General features: G+C 34.8%; 3 protein-coding genes across 4 annotated transcripts in view; 2 read left to right on the forward strand and 1 right to left on the reverse strand.

Moving 5' to 3' along the window:
* Positions 1–367: 367 nt before the first annotated feature.
* Positions 368–4038, reverse strand: LOC100786460 (uncharacterized). Its single transcript, XM_003536749.5, has 2 exons — positions 1102–4038; positions 368–833 (listed from the first exon to the last, which is right to left on the reverse strand). Exon 1 carries the CDS (start codon positions 3696–3698, stop codon positions 2157–2159), a length of 1542 nt encoding a protein of 513 aa, XP_003536797.2. The 5' UTR covers positions 3699–4038; the 3' UTR covers positions 368–833; positions 1102–2156.
* A 2487-nt stretch (positions 4039–6525) lies between these two features.
* On the forward strand, positions 6526–7739 carry LOC102668634 (callose synthase 3). The gene is made up of 3 exons (XM_006589724.4): positions 6526–6708; positions 6795–6980; positions 7257–7739. Exons 1-3 carry the CDS (start codon positions 6628–6630, stop codon positions 7503–7505), a joined length of 516 nt encoding a protein of 171 aa, XP_006589787.1. The 5' UTR covers positions 6526–6627; the 3' UTR covers positions 7506–7739.
* Positions 7740–9846: 2107 nt separating this feature from the next.
* Positions 9847–22277, forward strand: part of LOC100787540 (callose synthase 9) — a 43057-nt gene continuing 30626 nt past the window's right edge. Inside the window, exons 1-10 of one of the 2 annotated variants that reach the window (XM_006589725.4) lie at positions 9847–10001; positions 10291–10417; positions 10810–11014; positions 11623–11720; positions 15052–15215; positions 17102–17201; positions 18752–18862; positions 18938–19063; positions 20863–20952; positions 22161–22258. In XM_006589725.4, the coding sequence (XP_006589788.1) occupies positions 10813–11014; positions 11623–11720; positions 15052–15215; positions 17102–17201; positions 18752–18862; positions 18938–19063; positions 20863–20952; positions 22161–22258 (989 nt within the window). In that variant the 5' untranslated portion in view covers positions 9847–10001; positions 10291–10417; positions 10810–10812. Of the gene's footprint in view, positions 10002–10057; positions 10198–10290; positions 10418–10809; positions 11015–11622; positions 11721–15051; positions 15216–17101; positions 17202–18751; positions 18863–18937; positions 19064–20862; positions 20953–22160; positions 22259–22277 lie in introns of those variants that run through there. The other variant, XM_003536751.5, reaches the window with a different exon arrangement.

Raw genomic sequence — 22277 nt, forward strand, 5'->3', positions numbered from 1 at the left:
ACGCTTGTTTTTTTTTTTTTTATGAATTTTCAAGGCATCATATATTAATGGTTAAAATGAATTATTTAAAAAAGTCATTATTTTTCAGATTCTTTTAAGTTAAAAGAATTATTTCCTCGCAGGTATTATATTTTCATTTATTATTCACGAACGAAATTGAATAAAACTAATATTTTTGCCGACACCGAATATTTTATCTGTAAATTTTATAAATCATTATTTTTTTTTAATTAAATAATCACCACAAAACGGGCCAACACTTTAACCACAACTTGAGACAGAATGCAACGGGGATAAAGGAACGTTAAAAGAAACACTACTTTCGAACCGGGCCAAGAGAAGAAAGAAAAGAAAAACACCATTAACATGATCAACAGCATGAAAGTCACAGGTCAAGCATTCAATTTAAGTGATACTTGCTACGTAACATGCTGAAAGAGTAGCTAATAAGACAAAGAAAAGACTGAAATCACGAAATCGGCTCCTTCACCATACAAGCAATTCCTGGACACATGACTGAATAATACCAAGTCACATTGAACTCGTTGAGGCACAAAATTAAGAAAAGACCAATGATCTCAGCAAACAATTCTTTTGGTTTTGCTAAGACACCAAGTGCAGTTGTGCAGAGCCTGCAGGCATGAATAGTGTCTGCGGACAAGATGAAGCAGCAGCTATTACGTATTCCACGCCAATTCCTAACTTTATATTGCCCTGTCTTTTTGAGATGCACTACAAACTCTTAATACCACGTAACTACAAGATTTACGAAACTGTTTGTCACAGGCATATTTTACACCTTTTGACTTGTATAGCCTAGCAGCAAATAGTATCTGTAAACACAAAAAACAATGGTTAGAATTAAAATATATATGCACCAGAATAGATAAAAAGTAAAAACAGATAAACAGTGAAGAATGTAACAGACATGAGAAAAATGATCATAAGTAACGGATGCCCATGAATTAAATTCAAAGGTCAATATTTTTTTATTAAAAACAAAACAATAGATGGCTTTCAAATTTACAACTGTAAAATGTATTTAATTAAGCATTTGAAGTTCAAGGAGAATAGGAAAACCAGAAATATTAGAGAAAATACCAGCAAAAACACTTCCATTTTCTCTTTCTAAAATAGCATCCCTGCATCCTTTTCTGAGCCAACCCTCACAATAATATCGAACCCCTGCATCATCCATCTAATTCCTCGGGAATATCCAACACAGTAGCAATTGGCACATTTGTGAAACCAGATATCCCATCGTAGTTAAATCTGGCAGAAATACTGCTTTCTATCAAACTTGGAGTCCAAAGCCACCAAACATTATGTTAAAGCAATCATTCACTTACATGTGAAAGAGAAACTCATGCATAATCAGAATCTATCCAAAAATCAATCAAGCTAAATGTGACTTACACAACTTGTAAATAAGAATATTTCAAGAACCTAGCATTACATGTAAGTGAATGATAGTAGTAGTATATTGGAAGAAAAAACTATAATTGGTCCTTTATGAAAAGCTTTCCTCGTTAAAAAGGATTGATTCTATTCAGCATTGTCTGATGAAGTTCATTATGGTAAACAGTGAGCATCACAAATAATTTTTTAATTAAAAAAAGACACTCATTAAGAGAAGGGAGGATAAATAATCAACAGAAACAACCAATAAAATATACAAAATCAATTGATGCATGAAATTAACTAAAAGTAGCTTCAGTACATAGTGTCATTAGTTCTCCTCACAAATTCACAGGTTCTTTACATGCTAATTAGGATAACACTTTGGCATACACTTAAATCCCTTGTACACAAATGAACCTGCAAACCTAAGGATCTCTCTTACTATTTTTTGAAAGACCTACCCAACCAAACTCTACCCCAGAAAGGAAAAAGAAAACGAAGGAAAATAAGGTCCTAGCCATTATGGCCCTCATTAATGTACATGAGATATGACAACGAAGAACAAAACCACTAGTCCTCCCCAATCTTTCATATTACCAAAACATACAAATTAAAAAAATATATAGCCACAAAATAAAAGTAAACCACTAACATACGATCTACAAATTACCAACATTTATGTATTAAAAAGTTGTAGAATTAATTTTACTCTAGCCTTCCCCTCAAAAGTCTATTCAGATGAACAACTTAAGTTGCTAACATGGGACAGACAAATTATCATCTCCGGAAGTGGTCTCTAAGCTTGTCCCAACTACTTGATTCTTGCTTCCATCCTTCTCATTTAAGACCACGTCATTTGTGTTTTCATCTGTTGCTCCTTGACTTGTTGATTCTTCATTTCTGTTCAGCATTTCAAAATCATCACTCTCTTTGTTATCCATAACATCATTATCTTTTGCAAAAAAATTATCTGTCAAACACTGTTGTGTCACTACTTCATCCTGCTGCTCATCCTTCTCCTTCACTTCATCAAACACACAATCATCCCCCATTTCATGACCTCTGATCTCATCCTTCTTCGCAATAGCCTCATTTGGAACAGACCCTTCCATAAAAATATCATCTACACCTTCAGCCTCCAATACGCCATCATTATCCAACTTAGCACCAGCCTCAACATTTCCAACTCTCCCACTTTCCGGCAGCGAGTCAGCCATCTCAACATTGTTCTCAATTCCCAGAACTGGAACATCCGATCCACCCTCACTCTCATTATCAGATCCATTCTCCACAACTTCCTCGTTCACATCCTCCACAGCTTGATTCTGCCTCTCAAGAAACAGCAACCTCCTTCGCAGATCGCCCAACTCTCTCTCCATCAGGAAAAGGCGCTCCTTCAAAGTCAAATTCTCTTCCTCCAATTGAGCTATATGGGAATCCTGATCATCAACCCTATTCTCTAACACATTATTATACTCACCTCCATAATTCGGGTATATCATCTCGAACCGACTCAAATCATGATCCAGCCTCCTCTCCACCTCCACATGTTCCTCTACATCACTCTCACTGGACCCACCGTCCTCTTCATCCTCATAATCATGAACATCAGCTTCATTACCCGGCGATCGAAGCCTAATCAAACCCTTCATCGATCCATATCCATCAACACCCCACTCCTCCTTAGCCATATCCCCTAACACCTCCCTTGACGGCGACAATATAGGCGTAGGCAGCACTGCGGGGGTCACAGGACAAGGCGACACAAGCGATGCTATGCCACCGGACTTCTTGGCACGAATAATAAACGACGTCGTATTCCTAGGGGCATAAGGAGCGAATCTATTATTAAACTTCTTCTTAGGATAGAACTTACGCGCTTTTAAGCGATTTTGCGATTGCAACTCGTGCAGCGTTGGGGGCTGGTAACCGACGACACCGCTGTTGGAAATACTAAGAGTAGCGATTCCACTTGGAATGGGTTTTTCCATTCTTCTAGGGTCCTTGCGTTTGTCAGTTACCTTCTTCCCCTTCCAGTTACTCCAGTAGTTCGGTTTCATAGGGTTCTGAAACTTCATGTTAGGGTCCAGAGGAGGATGCTGAGACCAAACCTTGTTGTATCCACGATTCATCATCGGAGGCTGAGGCTGAGAATGGTTCATCATAATCTGCGATGTCTTCATTTGAGGCTGCTGCGCTTGCTGATTGTGCGAGAGCATCTGAGGCTTCACCTGATTCATAACCTGAGGTTGGTTCATCTGGTTCAAATTCATAATCATCTGCGATTGGTCGTTCATCTTAACGAAACCCTAGGCCTAACGGTTCGGGCTATAAATCGTTACGATTTCTAACGAACGGTCAAGAATAAGGTAGTATCGCCGATCGCGAAAACCGGCACCGGTAAAGAGAGACCGAAACCCTAAATTCCTTTTTTTTTTCTCTGAAATATATTCGGAAGGGAGAATATTAGATTTAGGGTTTGATCTTAAGGGAATCGAACTACGGCTGAAATCGTATTCCTCTTTCGAGATTTTCACGAATCTGAGAGAAAACCCCCAAGTTCTTGATTTTCTTTTTTTTTTTTTCTCGAAAATTCTGGTTATTATCGCTGAAGATTATGCTTCTGTGAGGTGCTCGTCCCAATCAAAAGGGGTTATATAGTGGGTCAGGAATAAATTAGACGGCTAGATGGTGATTTGGTGAATGGACGGTTTGGATTGCACATTCGTGATGAACACGTGGCACTCGTCTCCGAAAAAGTCGATTCTTGTGATTTCCCGTTTCAAGGTACGACTGCTCAGGGGAATTTTGAACCTTGCCAATTGATGTCTTCATGAGCATTTTATTTTATTTAACAATATTTTTTTAGGATATTATTTAACAATATTTTGAACCTTACGTATGTAGTATTATTTTTTGTGATATTAATTATGTAAAGTTACTAATTATATTATATTTTTTATTACTTTAGTAATATTTCAATTATTATAATAAATTACTTATTTGATTTTAAATGTTTACCTAAAATTAATTATATTCTTTTTCTGAATAAGTCTTTCAAATCTTAAAAATATTTTATTTTATGATTTTTATATAAATTATTTAATGTCACAAAAATTTGAAATATTAAATTAATTTCAAAAAATAAGAAGATTAAATTAAATACTTTATATAAAAAATCTAACTTTTAGCAGCCATTTAATGATTAAGATAAGATTGAATAAATAATTTTTTCCTACTCCATTCATAAAATATAATTTTCTTATTAAATATATTTTTCTTATTATGTTTGTTTTAGAGCACATATATTTTTCCTTTAAGACAATTATATTTGAATCGTGTGAGATTATTATGGACAATAAATCCTAGAAACTAATTAAATTAAAATAATCTAATATCAATTTTATTTATACGCTTAGTGTTATAATTTCATTATTTTATTGAATTGATCAAATGTGAATGTTATTAATGTTTTATTTGTTTGAAAAATGCTAGCACACTTTTTTCATATTCTCCCTCAAAGATTCTTATTATGATTTGTTATAATTTATTAAAAATTAAATTTTTGGTAGATTACATTAAATTTTTATCCATCAAAAAGAATTTTTTTTAAATAAAGTCATATATAAAGTGTCGCTCACATTTCTTTTTCTCGAGAGATGTTATTAATGTTCTATCTATATACACAGAGGACTATTGACTTTTTTATTTAGAAAAAATAACTATTGAAATTCAATTTGAAAAGAAGGATAAACTTTATAGATTAAAAGAGATCGACGAATAATAAAATAGGATGAACATAAACGGTTAGTGATTTGAAATAGTTAAGACATATTTTTCTGAAATAGTTATTAAATTAAATTAAAAATGGAAATTATAAATATATTTGGAAAATAAAAAATATATGAAATGTGCAGTTCATGAGATTAGAATAAGACATGTAACCAGGGACATATCTAGGAAATTATTAAATGGATTGGAATTTTTTATTTAAATATTTAATTTATAATAAAAAATGTTATTTAAAGAGTCTTAATTAATATAAAGTTCATTCATATATAAAGTAAAATCTGACTAATAATTATTTATCTCAATAATTTTAAGATAATACTTAAATGATTCAACTTTAACTTCAACATATTAATCGTACAATTACTTAATTAATTATTTATTAGTTTTATACATAATATTAAATTTAATTTTTATTTTAAATAATAAAAAAACACGTCTTGATTTGTTTCAAAAGATTGCTATTAAAAAATTTACATATTATAACAAGTACTCATTTTTTCATGTGTTTGTCTATATTATTTTTACTTAAAATAAATAATTTTTTAAAGAAACAAAATTTATTTGTTTAAAAAAAAACTTATTTTAAAGTTTTTTTTAGTTTAAAAAAATTTATCCATTATTGAGACTAGAAACATCCGGAAAAGAAATTTGAACTAAATCAACTCTAAGTTCAAATATAACGGAAGGAAAATCAAATACATGGAAATAGAGGAATAACTCGTGATATGATAATAACTAAAACTCATCAAATTTTATTTTAATTATATATTATATATAAATATTTTTTATATTATATTATTAATAATAATTAATGTTAATAATTAGATATGTGGATGGATAAATAAAAGACTTGTAACAATACACAGAATATAATTTGTATACATAAAAATATTTGATAAAAAGACACTCTTAACGGATCCATTAATTAATATATATGTCTTTGGATTAGAATATGATTAATGATGACTTATATTATTAAAAAATAGTATATAATTAGTAGTAACATGTATGAACAGATTTTTTAATTATTATTAAATATATATATATATATATATGACTCATTGTTAATAGTTGAATAAAAATATTTACTTTTATGACAAATGAGGAAATATTTTATTTATAGATTTCATAATAACTTAAGAATATAAAAGAAAATTAACAATTAATAATTTAAAAATAATATCACATTTGTTATGATTAGAATGAAAAAAATGTTTTCATTTATTTCTATATATAAAGGATCAGACGTATAACTCAACTTTTCAACGTATACAGCCCACTAACCCAGGAAGTTAAGAGACAGGTCGAATTGGCCTTTCAAAGTTAATTTTTTTGTTAGATGTTTTATGGATTGTTTGCTTAAATTTTTTATTGTAAAGTATGAAATTTATGTTTCTTGTTATTTTGTATCATTACAATTAGCCATATAACATAATGATGACCGGTGAAGATATTTTGTATCCCCCAAGAGCAAGTGCTTTCTCTTGGAGGATATTCAAGACCGGTGAAATTCATGTTAGAATCCTATATATGTCAAAAAGGCTTGTTCTTGGAGTAAATTTCTGCTTTCTTTCTGATTTTTTTTTTCCATTTTGTCTCAGACGGTGTCTGTCGGGAGGCGAAAGTTCAGTGCAGATTTTCAACTTGTCTTCCGGCTAATAAAGGGGTTGATATTCTTAACATTTATCTCAATTCTAGTCACCATGATTGCCCTACCTCATATGACAATTCAGGACATTGTTGTTTGCATTCTTGCCTTCATGCCAACTGGTTGGGGAATGCTACAGGTGAATGCTCTTTCTTTTTACTCTGCACTGAATAATTTATTGCTCTGGACTTATTTGCTATATTCTCATCCATGAAACGATGTCTGATTATGAAAATGTAAAGATTGGACTCATTGACATGTAAAAATTATACACATCAATTTATCGAAGCACTTGTCTGCAATGAATCCTAGTATGGTATGGCTTGGGATTCCCATTAATTGGACAATTGTTTTACCCTTATTTCCCTCAGTTTACTTGTTTTTAGTTTTCCTTGTCACTGTTTTTATTTTGCAGATTGCACAAGCATTAAAGCCTCTAGTACGCCGAGCTGGATTTTGGGGATCCGTAAAAACTCTAGCTCGTGGTTATGAGATTGTCATGGGTTTGCTTTTGTTTACTCCTGTTGCCTTCTTGGCTTGGTTTCCTTTTGTTTCGGAATTTCAGACCCGTATGTTGTTCAACCAAGCATTCAGTCGAGGTTTGCAAATTTCTCGTATTCTTGGAGGTCAAAGGAAAGGGCGCTCTTCTCGCAACAAGGAATAACTTGTCTACACAGGGCTTAATTATATTATATGCTCTACATTTCGTTGATTGCAGTAACAATTTGAGCACAATTTTGGTATCCTAGTTGTATGTTGTAACTAGGAACAATTTTGTTTATTTGGAACATCAATGAAAATTATTTCAATTTGACAAACTGCATAGGAGAATGCAAAATTAAGAGACCGGTTTGTTAACCGATATTTAGCTTGCTTTCTGTGTGGGATGAAAATAAGTATAGCCTGGTTAGGATCTTATAGTACCTGTCGTCATATCTGTGTTAAAAAAAAAACCCTGTACCTAGCCCCAGCAACTTTAATCTGCATTCCTGCACCCGCCGAGTGTTAATATGCTCATACAGCACTTACGATCCTCACTTTACTAATGTATAAAATTAATATATAAATAAAAAAATTAATTAAAATAATTATTACAAGTAAATTAAAAATATCTACACATAATATTAAAAATAAACAAACATAATATTGATTATTCAAACTCTAGTTATAAATAAACAACATTACAAAGATAATCATTCAATATATGGATTCTTCTTAATAAAAAAACATATTCTTAAGTTAATATTTTAATCGCTTAACAAAAAATCTAATTAAATTTGGACACCATGTGAAGACAGTATTCTTTAAGACTTGTTAAAAAATAATATATTGAAATTAATTAGTTTATAATTATGTTATAAAAAATGGATAGGAGATTTTACCTCATCACCATAAATCATAATCAACTTCTCAATATTTTTGTAAATGCTAATCTTCCAAGTCTACATATATTCTTTTGGTCTACTAATACCAATAGAAACTAAACAAGTCTAATGCATAATTTTTTTTATAGAGAATTATATATATATATATATAGACTTAAATATGTTTTTTATTCGTGATATATACTTAATTTTGTGTTTGATCTGTGGTAATTTTTTTCTTCGCATCTACTTCCTGATATTTAAAAAGTTTTATTTTAGATCCATGTGTTAGTTAAGTTATTACGTGCTTGTTAAATATTTGATAACACGATACGTGAGGACTCAAAAATCACCAAAATTTGTTTTAAAAACAAATTTAAATTTTCTTACGGTTAAAAGTCGCTAGAATCAATTGAAATAAACAATAATAAAACAAACATTGAGAAAGAGAAAGCAAGGTCGAATGTGTCGTCGAATAACAGGAGGTTGTTTAGTTCTCCTATATCCTGCTTTCAAATCCATCACCTCAACTGAGAATCAACTTGGATCATCGTGAGCAATTGTGTATGTAGTAGTATTGTACTTGACTGCATAGCATTGGATGGAGGTGAAAGTAGTAGAAAAAAAACTTCCTTTCACCGGAGGAGCCTCATCGCCAGCGCTGCTCCTCCATCTGCTCCAATTACGACTATCCCAGTCGCGTCTATCTCTGCCATGCGCTTCTATTTCCTCTAATCTAAACCACCACCCAAATCCTCATCGTCTAACAACCCCAATTTGCATACTTGTTAGTTGTTGTGTTTTCTAAGTGTATCACCTTATTCGTTCAGGTTTTAACAAATATTTCTTTGTGGGGGAATCAACCATGTTTGGTTGACATAGTCAACAAACATTGACCATGATGAACAAACAATTTCAAATTTCTCAAGGCATTCATCGTACTCTTGTTCAAAAGGACAATCCACCAAATTCCTTCAGGTTTTCATGACATAATCCCATGCATTTTTTTTACCAACCAGGGTTTTACATTTTGTCTTCACATTCTTATTAATGTGAAAATTGAAACAACAAATTGGTAGCCTTAGGGAATACAAACTGCATTCATCAATGTTATATCTCTGTTGGTAACAATAACTTCAAGGAGTGTATCACGTATGAGGAAAATGTCTCGAGACCATTGTCCAGAATGTCATCCCCGTTGGTGTCACACCAACAATACGATAACTTGTACCTGTTTATTTTGTATGTACTATCTATAAAAAAAAATACCAAATTATAAACATTGGTTAATTTCACTGTATCATGATGACTCCAAAATATGTCATGTACAACATCTTTATCTTTTAATCTATGTCAAATGAATATATTGACATTGTACTCCTTTGACGTCAAAAAAATATTTCTTAATTTTACTATTCACTTTATCATATTAGTCATAATAATTTTTTCATTTTTAGTCCATCAACCAACATATCAATATTCAACTAATGACTTAATCAATTTGATTGTGACTTCCCCACATTAAAATCTTAGAGGAAGCACAAGAACTTTAAATGGTGTACAAAGTAATTGCCTTGAAGAACGACCCACCCCAACCAACCCAAACGCTATTCGCCTGTAACCGGTAGATCCGGTTGCCCACTACTTTTCCTTTTCTTTCACTTTTCTGTCTTCGCCATTCCACTACTGCATTTTTTTAAACAAACAGAGCAGAAAGCACAAAAACCGCTTTTCAGTAATTAGAGTGCGATTCTGCTCCTTTTTCAACTCGAAACCCTATCCCTAGGGTTTTTCAGGTTTTCCATTTTCCATTTCCTTCGCTTATTCTTGCTATTCCCGTCGTGTTTTGTTTTTCGGAGAAAAAAATTAGCGCGAAAACGAAAGCTCTTCGATCTCGTGTTTTTCTTTTTGTTTCGTTTAAATTCAAGTTTCTGAACTGCGTGAAGCTTCTTTCAGTCTGAATCGCGTGATCTTCTGTTTATATGTGGAATGGTGGTTCTTGTAGTTTCATTTGCTATGCTTGTAGTTTCTTGTTGCATTTCTCGTGCTTTTCTGAACATTGGAAGGTAATTTGTCTTGCTGCAGTGGATTGCTTGCTGGTGCTACTGATTTGATGCTATAGGCTGAGGTTGAAGTGGATCCACTCGATTCGATAACTCTTCTCATCAACTTTTCATCGTTTGATGCTGTTGTGAACCTTTAAGTTCAATAGGTAATAAGTACTGAGAAGCTTTTGTGACTCCCTAACGTAATGGTTGTTGGAGATGGTTACTCTGTAGTCTGTAATGCACTTTAAACATCTCCGGAGTTCTTAATTTCTTATGATTCTATTGCGGCATGCATTTCATAATTGATTTTTGTGTGGAGGCTTGCATCTTCCACTCCACATTTTTGTAATGTACAAGTCAACTTTTGAGATTTAACAATAAGACAATATTGGTGGATGGATGGCGAAGTAATATTTTAACAAACATTTCTCTTGTTTACATTGTTGGTTGTTTTGATTTGCACTTATGTTTTTCCTGCAGGAATGGTTTTTGATTTTGACATTTGTTTTCTGAATTATTAAGATTAACTTGTATGTTTTTCACTTTATATTAATAGAAAATGTCTCGAGCTGAGGAACATTGGGAGCGGTTAGTTCGTGCTGCATTGAGGAGGGAAAGGACTGGTGATGATGCATATGGGCGACCTGTTGGTGGTATTGCGGGAAATGTACCATCTGCCCTAGCTAAAAATAGGGATATCGATGAAATTTTGAGAGTTGCTGATGAAATTGAAGATGATGATCCCAATATCTCAAGAATATGTATGTTTGTCACATCTTGCTTCGTTTTCCTTATGTTTTTATTTTATTTATTAATGTACCATTTTTCATTCCAACATATTTGAGATGCATAAAATGGGTTATTTGGCATTGAAGGTATTGTCTGCAACTCTGCATACTGGATTTTCATATCAACAAAACAAGAAAAAAGAGGAGGCAAATTATAAAAATTACCTCATTTCTCAATTGTTCACCATAAAAACTTTAAAATTGCAATTAGTTTATAATATATCTTTTTCTTTGGTGGAAAGCTAAGGTTTTCTTTGACACTATGTTTTGGATGTGGAAGTATGGAGAAAAGAAGTAAGAGAGATGAGAAAATGGGTAGATATTTATGAAAAAGAAAGCTGATATATGGTCTCTGCTACCTTCTTTGCCACATCATAGTTTTGAAGTCAATTAAAGTTTTGTAGTTTCATATTATCTCTGCTTTCTTGTGTGGTCCATGATAGGAAATTGTTAAACTTAAGTGGTGAAAAATGTGAAAATCCCTTTGGAAACATTTTTCTTGAAAATTCCTATATATACGTTGACCAACAAACACCTATAGATACGTATTGTTTGTTCTAATAATTCTTATTTGTTTGCAGTATGTGAGCATGCATATTCATTATCTCAAAATTTGGACCCCAACAGTGAAGGCCGAGGTGTTTTGCAATTCAAGACTGGTTTGATGTCTGTCATCAAGGTATAAATTTAGAGTCTACTTTTATGTAAGATAAAAATTGTGCTCGGGATATTTGACTTGTGCATACTGGTATCAGTGGTATGTTTTTATTTGTTTGTGACTTTGTGGTGCTTGATTGGCATGCTAGAATTTTGCTGCATGGTCTCTCAACTCATATTGCTGTCCCCCCATAGAGATATGCATATGGCCCTGTCTATGTGATCTTTCTTCGTCTCCTGAATACACAGCAGGTCAACATGGTGTTTCTGAACCATTCTTCTGATAGCAGTCCACTTCACCCCTCTCCCTAACCCTCTGACGTTACAGGATAAAATATTCATGGTGGACTACTTCTTTTTCCCAGTAACTCTGCTTCGTTCCTGTCTCATCTTCATTGAAGAAATTTTTTCAATGATTTTTGGTTGTTCTGACCCCCATGTCATCCCCAAATCTTTTGCCATTTCCCATTGCGCTGTAGCTTCTTCGAGAAATCTGTTGCTCCCATGGTCCCTACTTTTTGATGTATTCGTTTGTTCTGGCTGTAAGTTAGGATCTATTGAGTCTGAATCATAATCTGAAACTGAGAGGGCTGAGTATCCTTGGTTGCCTCTAATTGCTGTTTGCATTCCTTGTCGGGGTTGTTTTTGGGGATGTGTAGCTTTTGTTTTTATTTTTACAGGTAAGTTTTCTGTCCAGCTTGGTTGGGCCACTTTCTTTCTGCACCCCTTGGCCCTTACATACACCTTAAATGCACTCCCTTTCTCCATTGCCTGCTCTTGGTGTTTTTCCCCTTCGCAATGTGCAGCTTCTCCTTCAGTATGGATGGTGAGGCCCAAATCAGGATTAGGCCCAGTAGGTTCCAAGTGTGGGTCACGTGAGTTTTTGAATTAAGTTTTTTGTGACCCGTTGAGATTTTGACCCTCAACCTCTTGTTGACCAGTCTCCAAGACATGTTCTGCTTTCCCATAAATGCTTTCCCTGCACCCCGCCAGCTCACATAACACACTTTCCTTTTTTTCCCCTACGTTGGCAGTGCTTTTCGCGTTCCCGCCTGCACCTTCACCGCTAATGGCAATTTCTTCCGACATTGGGCCAGCTTCGAGCACGGTGGTTGTCCCCTTATCACATTCTGTCATGCGCATGTCAAGTATAGAGCCGTGTGCCTTGCTACTTCCTTCAATACCCGCTGGGTATTCATTCCCTGGGAGACCGCTGGGTATTTTCTGGACCCAACGGATGTTGCTTCCATCCATGGAATCGGCGGCGAGAAACCTCGGCGAAGGACTGCTGTACCCCGTCAATGGTGTGTCGAAGTCACTACCGTCGGATATGATTTCTTCCGATGACCCAAAGAAGCTCCGCCAGTGTCGGGTTCGCCTTCCTTCTGCGCTGTGAGTTTCTTCCACCAACTGAACTATGTGGGTTTCGCCACCGATGAGGACTGCTACTGAATGGTGGATTAATGGTTGCCAAGGGGTTCTGATAAGGATCCTTGCCCTGTCCAACCTCCGCCGTTCTTCCACATCGTCATCGATGTCCACCAAGTCACAAATTGCTGCAACAATTTTACTTATGTTCCCGATGTCCCAAGCGAGTAATGGAATCCCCCAGCATTGGATCCGTACCATCCTATTTCCAGGCCTCATATCTGGATTCCATTTTTCTAAGGTGTGAAATAGGGACGCACCATGCTCAATTTCTTCTGTAATCATCTCCTCGGCTTTTGTGTTTGTGAGGCCAAGAAGGAGGACCATATCATCACCTAAATACTTAGGTATCTCATCTGACCCTAAGATCCATGGGATTTCTTCGTCAACTCTTTCGAAAGGCTCGTGTTTCTTCAACCTTCCCACTCATGCATCTGTGTACCATTGTTTCTCCCCTGCCAAAATGTCGAGTTGGACCGATGAGTGTGAATTCCCGTAGTTTACCTGGGGGGTGATGGTGTTCCTTCTTTGTCCGACCTTGTTTGTGCGTGTAGCAACAACACCCGCGTATGTCCTTTGAGGTGCCATAGTGTGTGTCTCTGATTGTGGAGTTGCTGTTGTTCCGTCATTCTTGTCTGCTCCTCCCTCCTACTTGCTTTGGTTAGCAATATGTTTCCTTTGATTCGCCTTTCCCCTCCCATATCTTGGGATGTTCACGTACAACTTCAGGCCCCCAACTATGATGTTATCCAGCTGCCTCTCTAGTCTGTTCACATCAGCTACTCCCTTGAATCTCACGAACCCATACCTCCTGCCTCCTTTGTTCCTTTGTCCCTAACCTCCCCCCATTTTTTGAATTGGGTCCAAAGCTCCTTCACAGTTGTGTCCTCAGGAAACCTAGTGAAGTAGAATGAGGTGATGTCTGTCCTATCTCTCCATTGGGGAGTATGTGCACACTTTTGAAATCCTCATTGCCCAAGCCAGGTGCTATACTAGAAGGGCAATTGTTGGTACTTTCTTTGTAGGCTAAAACCAGAGTTAAGGTGACAAATGCAGGTGCATGACCCAAAGGAGATAACGCGAGCAGTGGAGATAGCTTGTGCGATTGAGTGGGTTGGAAAAGAGAGGTATCTATTATTCTACACATTTTGATTCTTGAGGTGATTCAATTGTTAAAATGAATTTGTCGCTCAGCAATTCCTCGCAATTGGGATCCAGTAACCCTTCTCTTGAACTGGGAAAAGGTGGCTGGCAACAATAATGCTTCACAATCGAATTCAAGCTCCAAGATTGGGAGGGAGTACAGAGCCTCATTCAGATCATAGTAAGGGTGCCAAACAGTTACCCTACAACCAGTACATGCACAGAATGGAAGAGGGTCAATGTTTTTACTGTGGTGAGACATTTCTTCAAACCGTTGGTGTCCTACCAAGAATTTGAGAGTTATGATCTTAGGGGAAGATGAACAAGAAGGTGAAGGAATAAATAATCACATAGTGGAGATTTTGGGTTCAGAGGATATTGTTCAAGATGGAGGTGATTATATTGAGTGTCAAAATTTTAAGCTTTCCTTTTGCTCAGCGAAGGGATTGAATCCACAGTAATTCAGCTACTGTGTTGGCCAAGCTCTCACATTCGGCCCTAAGATTATATAAGATCATGTAGATATCCTGTTATAACAGTATGTGTTCTACTCTATCTGACAAGTGACAACTGTCAGTTCTAACAGAATGTAACAGAATTTTTGACATGCACTCTTTAGAGAGATTATAACATTTTATGATCTACATTTATTTTTTTTCTCCCTTTATTTTTTTAAAGTATTAACTGTTCTTTTTAAGTTTCTTCACTTTAGGAAACTTCTTCCATTCTTTTAGGGTCTGGTATAATTTATTATAATCTATGTTATTTGTTTATATTTTCAGCAAAAGCTGACTAAAAGAGAAGCTGGAACCATAGATAGAAGTCAGGACATAGCACGGTTACAAGAGTTCTACAAGAGTTACAGGGAGAAGCATAATGTGGATAAATTATGTGAGGAAGAAATGAAGTTAAGGGAATCTGGTGCTTTCAGCCGGGATCTTGGCGAGTATGTATTTTGACTGAGAAAATGACATAATACTCATTTGGATTATCCTGTGCTTCCACTTTCCTCCTCCTGTTCCACCACCTGCCTCAAAATAAGTTATAAAATGTGGCTGCTTTTTTTTTTTTTTTAACGGTGCTCTTTCATTTTTGTTGTGTTGATTGTTTACGATGGATTTGCCCCACCTAATGGTATAAAGCTTGATTTTGTTATTTGCAATAAAATTTAGCAAATGTATCATGCTTTTTGTGTTTGTATTACATTGAGTTCAGGCTTTAGGTTTTTGTAGTTGAGTGATGTTTTTTTTTAATTGCGAATTTTGTATAAAAAATTCTTCAAATTATTCCAAATCTGACAATTTTCAACTCATCCAGAATCTTGTTCATAGGGAAGAAAGTGAAGCATATGCATACATACCTGTAATAAAAACATTTAAAACTTGTTAGAATGAAGCTGATTCTGCTTCAGAGTCCCAACAAAACTATCCAAGTTAGAATATACTTGCTGCGATGTCCTATTGCCACAACCTCAGTAAGGTTCAGAGGTATATGCCATAACTTATTCCCAAGAAGGGTAGTATTTCCTTATTGAGCCAATAGATTGTCCAACCATAATCCAGGCATTCCAGTCAAATATAATAGCGCCATTAATACAATAATATGAAATACCATTAGAATGCTGCACTCGGTTAATTTGGATGATAGGAGAGTTTCATTAGTGTGTTTATTTGAAGGTTTGCAAAGTCATTCCTAGGAAAATGAACTTGGAAATGTGAGATTCCCAGGTTTGTTACAAGTTTTAAAAATATATTCCTGGGTATTATTGACTTCTAGAAAGTAATATTGTCATGTTTTGCTTGGTTTTTATTCCCATGGTGAGGGGTGAGTGTTGCATTCCCATAGGAATATTGAAAATTATTTTCTGACCCACCCAACTACTGTCTACCATTTTCATTCCCACTTTGTCCTCTTTTCATTTGAATTTTTAAAAATATTACTAGGAATCTTAAAAATTGTCGATACAAAGCTATATGATACAAAGCTACAAAGTGATAAGAATATTATTCATTATATTGTCTCAAGAAATGATATAGTTGTTATAGAGTGCAGGTGGCTTGTGTAATTAGCTGAGCATCTAACTGACAGCTGCAATATCTGTCAGCATAACTAACTGACAGTTATGTCTAACTAACAGAACTGGTGGTCTCTAGAAGACTCCCAGAGAAACGTCTGATATACACTATTATTCCCCCTTCAAACTTAGTGAAGATGTAAGGTGGTGATTGGTGAGCACATCAGCAATCTGGTCTTTTGCTGGAACTGGAACTTGAAATACTTGAGACTTATTAATGACTTTTTCCCAAACAAACTATTCAGCTCCATGTGTTTCGTGCGCAAGTTAACGCAAGATTGGGACTAAGTAATAGTGCTTTGGTTGTATCAAAGTATTGTAGTAGTACAGAATTTAGAAGTTCACTGAGCAGAGATTGTACCCAGCCATCTTCAGTGGCACTCCTTGTTTTGAAGCCAAGGTTATCAATGGTGGAAGTCTAAAATTCCCATGTAAACATGCCATTGCCGCCTATGGCGCAGCCATATTGATTATTCATTAACATTGTTTGAAGCTGGAGCAATCAAAGCATTTACTCAACTATCCACACACTCAAGTTCAAAATAATTATCAACTGTTTCTCCTTTATTTATTCTTTCTTTCTTACCTTGTCAAAATTTCATTGTTTATCCAAAATAATTGCTCACTACATAAACTTTGTTCACGGACTTCTTTAATGATCTGTGATCTTTGCCATGGCTTTTAATTTATACATGCAACATGATTTGTGTTGATTATGCTCATTCCTTTTCACACTAAGTGTTTTCTTCTGAATACAGGTTGGAGCGCAAGACTCTGAAGAGAAAAAGGGTTTTTGCTACCTTAAAGGTTTTGGGAACAGTACTAGAGCAGCTGTGTGAAGAAGAAATTCCTGATGAGGTTGGGTTCTTACCTTCTAGGCACACTTAAGAATATAAAGGCTTAATTGCACTTTTTGTCCCCAAAGTTTCACATTGTTGCAAATTTTTCCCTCACGTAGAAAAACTGCCACAATTAAGACATTTTGTGGCAGTTTTTCCTTTGAATTGCCACAAATAAGACTATTTTGTGATGGTTTTTTCCATTAATTGTGGTGGTTATTCTACGTGGGGGCAAAATTTGCGGAAAAAATATTAATGGGCAAAATTTGCAAAAAATAAAATTGGGGGCAAACATTGTGACATTGGCAAGAAGTGCAATAAGCCAAATATAAACTAACAGATTCTTGCTTTGCTTATTGTTATGGATTAACTTTTTTTTTAGGGAGCTCTGTTGTCTATTCTGCTAATGAAGTTGGTTTGCAATTTTGAGAGGATTCTCCTTTTTCAATATTTCTTTTCTTGTTTCTTTGAAATAGTTAGATAACAGTAAAATGTTTGAGACAGATCTTTTAGGGGAACTTCTGATAACCCCCTGCTGGCCCCTCTTAATTTTGGTACTTTTTTTATTTGTTTTCTTACCCTTCTTTCTTTCTTGCTGTTACTTGTTACACTTTTGTTAATTATTTATGATCCCTTGAATACCAGATATTTTGCTGTATGACAGTGGATTTCTACATAGAATATTTTCTTTTATCAAACTGGATTTCTGTAGGGGGTGGTGGGTTTATATGTGGTTTTAGCTGCTGGTGGTGAAGAGGGTCCAATGAAATCATTCTTTATCCACTATTTTTTCCAGTTGAAAATATTCTTGCACCGATGAATATCTTTTTATTGAACTATGATAAATATAAGCACGTGTTAATATACAACATTGCAGTAGCGATGAGTCTTCTATTATTGCATGGGTAAAGGATTTTGAAATGGAGACAAAGTTGCTTTATGAAGGAAGGCAATGTTTGCCGTGTTGGTATATTTTTTTGCATTTGTTATTTTTCAGTGTATTTTTTTAGTAGAGTGCTAAAATTTGTTGGGATTAGTATTTCTGATATAGTTCCGTTTGAATTTTTCTCTCATGCTTTTTTTTTTCTGGGTATGTTTTTTTTGCTCAGCAAAAATATATATTATATTAATAGACTAGTACCAGTGGTAGAATTTTTTTCTGGGTATAATTAGCTTCATAAGGAATGGAGTAGAATTTTTAAGTTAAATGATTGTGCAAGTGAGTTGGAGCTTGGAAGCTATAGGTGTATATCTTATCGATTTAGTCTGTTATTTTCTTAAGCTACTGTGTATAGGCTTAACTATGGTTTTCTGTACTTTCATATTTAGTTAACTAACTGACTAGAGTCAGTTGACAGTTACAACTATAACTGCCTATATAAGCTGAGGTGTAACTGATTCTCATTTGGGTTGAATATCACAATCTTTCACCTCATCTATGTTAGTGTTTTTCTTTCTTCTGAGATTCGTTTAGAAGCATGTTTTATGTAATTACTTTGACATTACTCGTGCAATTAGAAGCAAACAATTTCTGAACTTCAGCGTATATTCATTTGTTTTTTGTTACAGCTGAAGCGGCTCATGGACTCAGATTCTGCATTGACAGAAGATCTGATTGCGTACAACATCATCCCCTTAGATGCTTCCTCTTCAACAAATGCTATTGTTTATTTCCCTGAGGTTTGAGTTATTTTCTTTAAGATCCCAAATTTTGCATATTCATGTTTACTTATTACCTGAAAAAATGATTGTTAGGTGCAAGCAGCAGTTTCAGCTTTGAAGTATTTCAATGGCTTGCCGGAGTTGCCTAGGGGCTATTTCATTCAACCTACAAGGAATGCTACCATGTTTGATTTTTTGCAGTGTACTTTTGGATTTCAGGTCTGTATACCAGGGTTTCTGTGTGCTGTCATGTCAAGATTGGTGTGATTCTTTCAATTGTACAGAATCTTTTTGGGTTCTCGAACTAAGTTTTCTTTATCTCTTCTATGTAGTGAAACTAAATTTTCATATTTGTTAGAATGTTAGTTATGGTGGGTTAATCTTAGTATTGGCTTAGTATTTATATTTTATAGTCCTTTTGCAGCATATTCATTTAGGTCTTGTTTGGTAGAGATGATAGAAATAGGGTTGATGGAAATAAAAAGGATGAGTGGAAATAGGTGAGAAATAAAATTGGAATTAGAAGAGTCTGGTTGAAGAGAAATAGAGAAGAGATGAGTGGGAATAGGTGAGTAGTACAGTAGGTTCCACCATTTTAAAAATCATTTCCACCTTATTTCTCCTCCTCCAAACACCAAATTATTTCCATCCACCCTTCCCCCTTAATTTCTCACCTACCAAACAAGGGTTAGGGAGGCTAAAAATCCAAGTTGTTGCATCCCATTTCCATTTTTTCTCTATTCTGATTCTATAACAAGTGATGAATTTACTGGTTTGTTTCCTATATCAATTTTTTTTTTTTTTTTTGTGATTACTGACTAAGGGGAGGTTAAGACTCCTCACAAGATTCCTATTTCCAAACTCATTTTATTGAATTAGCTCTGAGATATGTGCTGAATGAAGCAAGTGCAACATCTATTGTTGTTCTCCCTTCTCAATATCACTTAAGTCTCTACTAAAGTGGAAGTCTCCATTTAAATATTCACCTTAAAATCTTGAATACAATACTATCCCACATAAACACCGAAAAGTAACCATTGTTTCTTGGAAGTAAACCTACGGAATAGAATGGGTTAATGGATTCTCTCCAGTGGCATTTTTGCTGGATGAGATCCTGGCCCTTAAATAAATTTTGTTTATAAAATATTTTTTATTATAAAGTGAGTTTTATAAAATAAATGGTGAGATTATCACACATTCACACTTTACAATCTTTCTCATTTTTTTCCCCACATGAGAGGATCCTTTTCCCTAGAATGGGTTGTAGATATTGCATTGCCTACGCGTGTTGTTTTTATTGCTATATCGGGAGTTACTCCACGCATTGCTTGACAGATAGTGGATTTGTTGTTTGTCTTTTGTTGAATCTTTTTCATAGCTTGATAGATAATTTGATAAGCCAATGATTTTTTTTCTGTGTTTCAGAATACGGTTAACCAACATGTTTACTAATCGATTAGTATAAATTGGATCAATTAACCACCCATTTTGATACCATACGTTAGGACTTAAGCACGAGAGGAGAGCCCAACCCGAAAGACTAGTCCATTAGGTGGGAGAATCTCAAGGCTTAAGTACCACATCAAGTAGTTTATTCTACTCAATGTGAGACCCCTAACGTTGCCACCCTTTTAAGGGATACTGACCCAGTGGTAGCCCTTTTCCATTGGATGGCTTCACTCAGATATTGGTATCCCGATTTGCACCTTAATCCAGCCTATTGGTGGCCTGCCCTTTGCGTGGCCCGACTTTCAACAAAAGCACCAATTGTTAGGACTTAAGCACAAGAGGAGAGTCCAACCCAAAAGACTAGTCCTTTAGGTGGGAGAACTTCAAGGCTTAAGTACCACATCAAGTAGTTTATTCTACTCAATGTGGGACTCCTAACACCATACTTGCTCTAAATTTAAATTAATTGGTGCCATTTGTTTTGTGGTTGAAATCTGTTTCATACATTTGTATTCTTACTGAATCCTTTTTTCTTTCTGGTGCTTATAATAATAACTTGTTGCTTCCAGAAAGATAATGTAGCTAATCAGCATGAACACATAGTTCACCTGCTTGCAAATGAACAATCTCGGCTTAGAATTCCAGAGGATGCTGAACCTGTAAGTCTTTGATTTTTTTTTATAATTTGAGGATCCTTTGTTTTATACTATTATTGCATTGGAAAATGTGGGCTATGGGCTGGTAAGTTTTGTAACATAATTGTGTATAGTAACATGGTTAGTTTCATGTTGAGTGCTTTATTTGCATATTATATCGTTTACTGAGTGAAATGAGTGGCTTATCCAAAAACAAGCTGAGTGAAATGAGTGAAGTAGATATTCTGAATTCTGAAAAATTTGGGCTATGGGAAGTTTTGTTGTTCTCAAGGCTGAATCAAAATTTGCACTTATTGAATAATGACTGAGAGTGGATGTGTGGAATTAAAAAAATTCTTTGACATACCAATGGTGCTCAGCTCATTAGTGTATTAAAGGGTGTCATTGTTTTGTTTGTGTGTGAGTATGGTTTAATTGAGTTTTCCAATTGTCAAAAAAAGTCCTGTCAGATAACAAAGGGTGAAGTATCCCATTGATCAGCTCCAACCAAAATCATGTACAGCATGCACTATTACCCTGTAACACTGCACCCTGACAGAAAATTATTGCATCCTCTACTTCCAATGCGGAAGGCCTCTAAAGTGAATAAAAAGGGACTCCCTTAAAATTAGAAGATACTATAATCAGTGGTCTAGCAACCTAATAGATGGTTTTTGTAATTAGGAAACAAAAACCTGTGGGGCAAGGTGTTGTATTGGATGTTGAGAATTCAGGACTGATCATACTGATATATAGCCTGATTTTTTATAGCTATTAGTCTATCTAAAACTATAACTATCTTGTATCTTTAGTACCTCTGGTACTTTTATCTATAAAATATACTTTTGCTGTCCAAAAAAAAAAAAACTTCTAAACTCATTCTATTCATAAGAAAGTTGTCTGTATGGAAATGATTGAATAAATGGGCACTTGTTTTTCAATTAATCCTATCTGCATTGAATTCTTTGTATATCTATTTCTGGGTTCTGCTTACAAAAAGAAAAGACTTGAACATTAGACTTCAAAATGGTTCCACAAAGGGAAAATTTTCAGCTTAAATAAATTGATTGGGAAAATTGTGAAATGTCTCACAAGAATACGCACCATAAGGATTATTAGTTCTGCTTGATAATCTTTCCTATATTTTACTGATTTGTCACCCAGATGTTGAAATTCATTTTTGCTTGTTTCTTTTTCTTGCTCATGTTATGTATATCTCGTTTTGTTTCCAGAAATTGGATGAAGCTGCCGTGCAGGCAATATTCCTCAAGTCCCTTCAGAATTACATAAACTGGTGCGACTATTTAGGCATTCAACCTGTTTGGAGCAGGTACTATTCCTGTTTTGTT

Source organism: Glycine max, chromosome 10 (assembly GCF_000004515.6).
Source record: "Glycine max cultivar Williams 82 chromosome 10, Glycine_max_v4.0, whole genome shotgun sequence".
In the NCBI taxonomy this organism is placed as follows: domain Eukaryota; kingdom Viridiplantae; phylum Streptophyta; class Magnoliopsida; order Fabales; family Fabaceae; genus Glycine; species Glycine max.